This window comes from Brassica oleracea, chromosome C7 (genome assembly GCF_000695525.1).
Source record: "Brassica oleracea var. oleracea cultivar TO1000 chromosome C7, BOL, whole genome shotgun sequence".
Lineage (NCBI taxonomy): Eukaryota > Viridiplantae > Streptophyta > Magnoliopsida > Brassicales > Brassicaceae > Brassica > Brassica oleracea.
In genome coordinates this window covers 16,155,486-16,162,569 of record NC_027754.1, presented here as the reverse complement: position 1 = coordinate 16,162,569, position 7,084 = coordinate 16,155,486, and the positions used below count along the sequence as shown (strand labels likewise).

Here is a 7,084-nt window from a genome sequence, read left to right as displayed (position 1 = left end):
TAAACCCTAAACCCTAAACTCTAAACCCTAAACCCTAAATCCTAAACCCCATCCTTTAACTCTAAACCTAAGTTTGTGACTTCTGATAAAATATTAAGTGCTATTTTTGTGACTTTTGACCTTGAGTACTAGTTTGGAAACATAAACTTGATTTAGTGCTATTTTTGTCTTTTTCTCATTTTATAATTATATAAAATGTAAATATTGTTAATTTATTATTTAACCGAAGCTGCATTTGGTAGTTAACCAGTCATAAGTATTTTGCAAACGCATCAATTTTTAACTGCAGAACTAGTCGTATAAATCTCTTAAAACCGGTAAAAACTGCAACCACCTGTATCCATAAACTTTTGCAACCGCAACCGCTGAACCAGGCAGACCGTTTGTTGCTATGATATTTTCATTCATCTTAGGAAAAACAAAATAAGCGACGAAATTTCTTAAGCTAATATACGTAACGATTCGCCAGTTAAAGCAAATCACATTATCCTTACGTGTTAACATCTCAAGGGCACACGTTATTGTTAATATTCTAATAAAAATTCGATGCGAATGATAATAAAGCATCTGGAATTATCTGTTGTCCGAAGAGTATCCACCATAGAAAATAATTGTTAAGCCATCACTGAATTTTTATTTATTTTACAATGTCAGTAGAACAATGCGAGAGGACATATTGTCCTTACTATAAAATCCATCTCGACCTCGGTCCATCTATATCCTCTCATCCTTATCCAAATCCCTAGACTTTCAAGATTATTATTATGGCGACCTCACGACTGGCGAGATTCATAACCGAGGTTGCGCCACCGCAAGTTGTCACGGTGATGCGGCGAAGAACGGCGAAAGTACTCGACACGATCAAGGAGGAAGAAAGAGAAGTTGGGACTGATCATTCCATGTTTTCCTCTTCTCTGACTTCCAAAGTCTCACCCTTTACTTCTCCTTGTTCTGCTTCTTCCTCCTCTGCTTCATTCAGTTCCGGTCGGACGTATTTCCCGGTTACAGATAACCGGGGCTCGTTCCCGGTATTCAAGAACTGACACCAATTCCATCGTCTTCTGCTGAAATAATGGTTTTTCAGATGTAATTATGTCCATGGTTGCGTTGTTTTCGGTAGTTTGTGTATGTAAATCTTGATTTCCCGGTGAGCTCCGGTGATTCGGTTGATCAAAACCGGATTAGCATCGTGAGGCCTAAACCGGGTGGACTCTAATGTATGTGGAAGGGACTTTGTTCGTCTTCCATGTATTGTTTAATGAAATGAGCCCAAAGTCTATAATTCTAGTATATTTTCATTTCAAGTAGATTGATCAACCTCGAGGAATATTACAAGCACTCGTCCAACGATGAATATCATCATGATTTGATTATTACGAACACATCTTAAACTTTCTCCTAACCGAACACATTTAGGCCCTTCCAATTTCCCACTAGTGAGCTCTTCAGCTTAACTTTCACAACCATCTTGGGGGTCGGGGGGGCGCGCTCAACAATGATGTTCAGTTTATGTTTTTTTTCCATGTGACAGACGTTTGGGTTGTGGAACTAATAGTAGATACTCTAGTCTCAAGTTTGTAAGTAATACGAGACTTTTGGTCCAAAACCTCTAAAATTTTGAGTCCTTTTTTGTGTGTTTTTGTTTGAACATGGTCCTTTTCTTTTATCATCACACTCCCCTTAGTTTAAATATTTCACTTAGCAAAATTATATTCTTCCCGGATGTCTTAAATTTTTTATTCTTTTTTGAATGAATGTAAGAATTTATTCAAACAAAAAAAAACTGCCTCTTTGTTTAGAGTGTTCTGTGTTGCTTGCACTCATTTGTTTGTTTTTGTTGCTTGTCTTTTGTTTTCCGGTATTAAATCGTCCATTTTCCATTTTAATTTATATTGAAACTTAAAACAAAATGCGTAGACGAAAGTATAAAACATCAATATAAGCAAAAAAAAAAAAAGCATTATTCTTTTAAATATAGAAGGATGTAGTCTATCAGTTACCAATAAACCCTTTCTTTTTGAATTGCAAGGCGCATAAAATTTGGTGAACCAAATACGTTGGCTATTGGCTGGAGGGATTTTTTTCAAATGTTGTCTATTTTTCTTAAATGTAACTCAGCTGCCTTGTACTCGATTAAATGATTTTTCTTACTTGGCTAAACTAGACTAGACATCTTCTACAGACGGGTTCAAAAGGAGATATGAAGAACACAGAGCTGCCACATTCACAACTTGCCAAAAATAATGTCACACACTCGCATTATCATTAATTTATCAACGAGCTACGGTACCTTTGGTAGGATATACCTAAAGTATGATTTGAGATGCGTATTTTGTGGTTTTCTTGGGTCCATATAAAAACTGAGAAAACCAATCATGTGCAAAGTCGTCATTGGCTCCAACATACACTGAAACATGATTGTTTCTGATTAACTTACGAAGTTTCCGTTAATTTAGTTTTCTTATTGCAATCACTGTCATTTAAAACACGGATTCGTGGGTCGGTATGTTTTTGTTTTCGAGGTCAAATTTACTAATTACTGGCGGGGAGTCTACGTTTCTTAATAACAAAGTCATTTTCCAAACAGATTAGGCTTTTCAATAAAGGAAAAGTGTTTCATCATAGCAATTAGCAAGCTCCACACCTGAATATTTTTTCCCTCTCATCAAAATTTCTGTAGTTTAATAAAGAATGAAGATTATAAATTTTCCAAATCTAACATTCTAGAAAGCGTGGTAAATTCTTGGTATTACACATGCCTCACAAGGATTTTGTGTTCTTAACATCAAACGATTATTAACACGTTAGTTGTTATATGCTTTATATGTCCATTTAATTTGTTGGAAATTTTAAAAACTATTATGCTATATGAACATGTTAATTAATTTTATATGCTTTATAAATGATTTAGTATATTCAATATTATTGGTCTAGAGGCCGACGAAGAACTTTTTGTTTGCTTTTGAATCCATTTCTATTTGATTGGGATGTATGATTTGTAACAATTTTTACTTCTTACACATGCAAATCCAGTTTAAAACAGATTTTAGATTAAATAATCTGGTTAGTCAAATTATGTGATTTGATGAAAAAAGCCTACAAAATAATTAAACTAAAGGAAGGTTTGGTTTAAAATTTTATTGGATAGCTTTATATTTATTTTTACCATATTTAATCATATTTTAAAATCCTAAATTTACTTTAAAAACTAGATTATATCAGTTGAAACAATTAGAAAAACTAAAATAAAAAACCTATATGTTTGGATGAATCGAGCCAAAATCCAAATCTATTTGATCATTGTATTTTATACTGAACAAAGACAATTTTATTTATTTGATTAGATTATATTCATAAACGTTGGTCTAGGTCAAAATTTCGTGCCTAATAATTTTATTGACTAGTGTGAATTGTTTTCACCTTCTTCTTTGCTTTTATATAATTGACATATCTAAAACAAAATCTTTTGGATACTTACACCGTTACACACGTAACACACCTAAGACTTCGTCGATTTTTGTCATTGTCAAAAGTCAAGACAATATATTCATTTATGTTTAAAAAGTAAAAATAATTGAGAAAATTGCAGATACAATGGAGTATCGATCCGGCTGATGTTGAGTCTATTCATTAGTGATAGCATGATTAACCCATGCTCTTAGTTCAGAGTTCTTAACTCATGATTTGACATTTTTTTTGTTTTTTTACACTTTTCGGTTGAAAACCGGCTCTTATATTTCTTATTTAAGAGACAGTTCTTAACTTTTCTTAGTTAAAAATTAAAAAACAGTTTTTAAAAGAAGCTAAAAACTCCACCATAAGAGTCCGGATTAATGATGGTCCAATTTGTGATACTTCAATGGGGTATATTTTATCAAAAGGAAAAACCTTTAAGGTGAATTAATGTAATATACATATGAAAAAATAAATTAAATAAATAATCATATGGTTTAGATGTGATAAATATCCATAAGAAGAATGATGATAAAAAAAAAGAATAAATCTAAAGAAGTTTTTGTTTTTAGAAAACATGTCCTATATTATATTCTTAACAAGTTAAACGTTTATTAGGTTGGCAAACAAATTAAATTCCTTACTTCCGGACATTATTCTCCAAAAAAAAAGAGAAGAAACTCAGCTCATAGGCAGAAGTGGCATCGAGAGCGCTCAAAACAGCAAGAGAATGCATTCATGCACAACAGCACAAGGAAACATATATAGTCAAACAACCACAACCAGCTAAAAGAAGGATTAATCAAAGGAGGCAAGAAACAAAAATCTCAGATCTTATCTTGTGCTTCACAGATGCAGCGTGGGATAAAGCCTCCAATCAGGCTGGACTGTCTTGGACTTTTAGGGATCATGCAACCTCCATGGAACATCAAGGGTTGCTTGCATCGGATCATGTAAGCTCAGCGTTGATGGCTGAAGTTTTAACAATAATTTGCGACCTGCGATTGATCATAGTCTTTCGTTCCTTGCAACATGCAAACTTTTCATATAGCTGCAGCGTTCACTCTAAAATGATTGTTGTTTCTTAACTTGTTTCCGTTGATTTAGTTTGCAGTCAACAGCAAACGCGGACAGTGGGCCGGTGATTTTGTTTCCCAATGTCAAAATAAGAAAGTCGTTTTTTTTTCTAATACGAAGCTTAGCCATTTTAAAAGAAAAGTATGCATCTTTGTTCAAAAAAAAAAAAAAAAAAAAGAAAAGTATGCATCATGTGTTATAAATTTCAAGTCAATCATTCGGGGAAAACGTGGCAAGTTAATATTTTTTTTTTTTGAGCAATTGCAAGTTGATGAGAAATTCTCTAAAATATCATTTTTTAATCTTTTATCACAAAAATAGTTTTTATTGAAAAAAATGATCAAAATAAGTTTTATTAAAGGATAAAAATATATTCCTAGGATTAACTAATCTAAATTTATGATTTAGAATTAAAGAGTGGAGGTTTGGAGATAGAGTTTCAAATTTAAAAAAACAAAAAATAAATATTAAAATTTTCAAAATAAAAATTGGCTATTTTGGTCACTTTTTTTAGAACTATTTTTGTGACAAAAATTAAAAAAAAACTATTTGAGAGAATTGTACTATCTATATTTCTCCTTCGATGATTTTCTTAAGAGGGTAGTAAACACTCAACTCAACCCAAACAAATGCTCGATATTCCTTTTTAATTATTTTATTTGATGAGAATTATACGACTAGGAACAAGTTCTTAACCATTTTTTTCATAAAAGGCTTCAAAACATTTTGATTTACAATAAAAAAGTTTAGTTTTTTTTTGAGAGAGTACAATAAAAAGTTACTTTGATGAATATATTTAGAGATTCCTTGAAAAATATATAAACCATGAATACGAAATTATGATTATATTATTGCTAACTCTCTGCTTTTGGCATATTTTAATGGACTACTGAATCCCATGATATAATTCTCAGTAACATCCTAAAGATTCGATGAACAAAGCTTTATTACTCATTTTTATTTAAGCTTTATTTTTAATATTTTATTTTCTTAATATTAGTTCTAAATAAATTACATCATCAAAGAGATTCAGCAAATAAAATAAAAGATATTTTCTCCACACTAATAATTTAGTGAAAACGGATTTCTTTTAAAAAACATTAGTGACATCAAAACAATATTATTTCAAGTCTTTAAGAAGTTAATTGCCTCCTCTATCGGAATAACAAATAGATTTTTAATACTTTTTGACGATAATACAGTAACAATGCTTATGATTTATATAAGTTTTCTTATCGCTTATTTCCTCAATTTTGTTCTAAAAGAATTATCTTCCTCAAATCTACATAGTTTATTTATTCTATAACAAAGAATTTTATTTTATTGAGTGTTCTAATTCGGTCTGGTTAACCAGATTAACTTAAATTTGAGTAAAAGAATAACGGCTTAACACTGAAAATGAATTAAGTGGTGCTATTTAAATTGAGCACCTTGTAATTGCCATTTTAAACATTGATTTCATACTGAACTATATAAATCTGGAGGAACACGTTAAACATGTTCAATTGATGCTTGTGACCTAGTAATAAATAGAATTTGTTCTGCATGTCCGTACATGCAACTTTTCGTTATAAATATATAATTTTGATACTACCGCAAATGTTTTATATATATGATTTCAAATTTAGCGTTGTACATTGTATAAATCTATAATGTAATGTTTCAAATTCTTTCAAAAACGATAAATGATACTCTGTTATAAATCCATGATATGGATATGTGGATTGCCATTAACCATCAAGGAGGTTTACATCTGACCCGATTATCCGGTCCGTCTACACCCGTCTCCGGCCCGTCTACATCCGTCCAAGACTAGTCAAGATGAAGACTCATTCAACCGGAGCATTTATGAGCTTTGACCAAGTCTAGATCTTTGTAGTCAAATGTATTAAATGTGTAGATACTCTCCTTGTTGTAAACCCTTATGAACCTCCACTATATATTGATAGTGAGAGCTAATGAGAAAGACACAACTTTCAAAACAACACTTCTCTCATATTTCTAACACGTTATCAGCACGATTGTGCTCTCCACCTGAGAAATCTCTCTCAGCCGGCGTTCCTCTTTCCAGCCAGCTCCTCCGGTACTCAGCCTTTGCTCCACCGGCGCTCAGCCTCCTCTCCACCAGGCCACCTCTCTCTCTCCACCGGAAAACATGTGATAAACATAAGTGTATAATCTGGCCAAAACAAAATTCCATCAATTCCTTGCTGTGCCATTTTCGGCCAGATCTCCTAAAAATCAGTCAACCCATCAATAAAATCGAAATTAAAATCATTCATTGCATATCCTTGACTATTAATATTTATTTTGTAACTATCAAAGTTTTAAAAACCTTTTATGATTTTTATAAATGCATAATCGATTTTATAAATGCTTGTTTGATTTTATTAAAGTGCATATCTTTGACTGAAAATTATATCTAAAGTTTTATAAACCATAGTCTTGATATGTTATAAGGTAGAATAAAATCTGGTTAAAATCATTTGATCATATTGTTAATTAAACCAACCATGAACCGATTTTATCTCATACTGAATTTTGATCACATAAT

At 31.8% G+C, this 7,084-nt stretch overlaps 1 protein-coding gene across 1 annotated transcript; it reads left to right on the top strand.

Annotated features, from left to right (window-relative positions):
• Nucleotides 1–660: 660 nt before the first annotated feature.
• On the top strand, nucleotides 661–1,298 carry LOC106303885. The gene has a single exon (XM_013740234.1). The coding sequence runs from the start codon at nucleotides 765–767 to the stop codon at nucleotides 1,041–1,043; it is 279 nt and encodes a 92-aa protein (XP_013595688.1). The 5' UTR covers nucleotides 661–764; the 3' UTR covers nucleotides 1,044–1,298.
• The last annotated feature ends 5,786 nt before the right edge of the window (nucleotides 1,299–7,084 follow it).

Excerpts from the sequence above, each read along its gene's own strand:
- LOC106303885 (XM_013740234.1), top strand. The coding sequence starts at position 765 with ATGGCGACCTCACGACTGGCGAGATTCATAACCGAGGTTGCGCCACCG.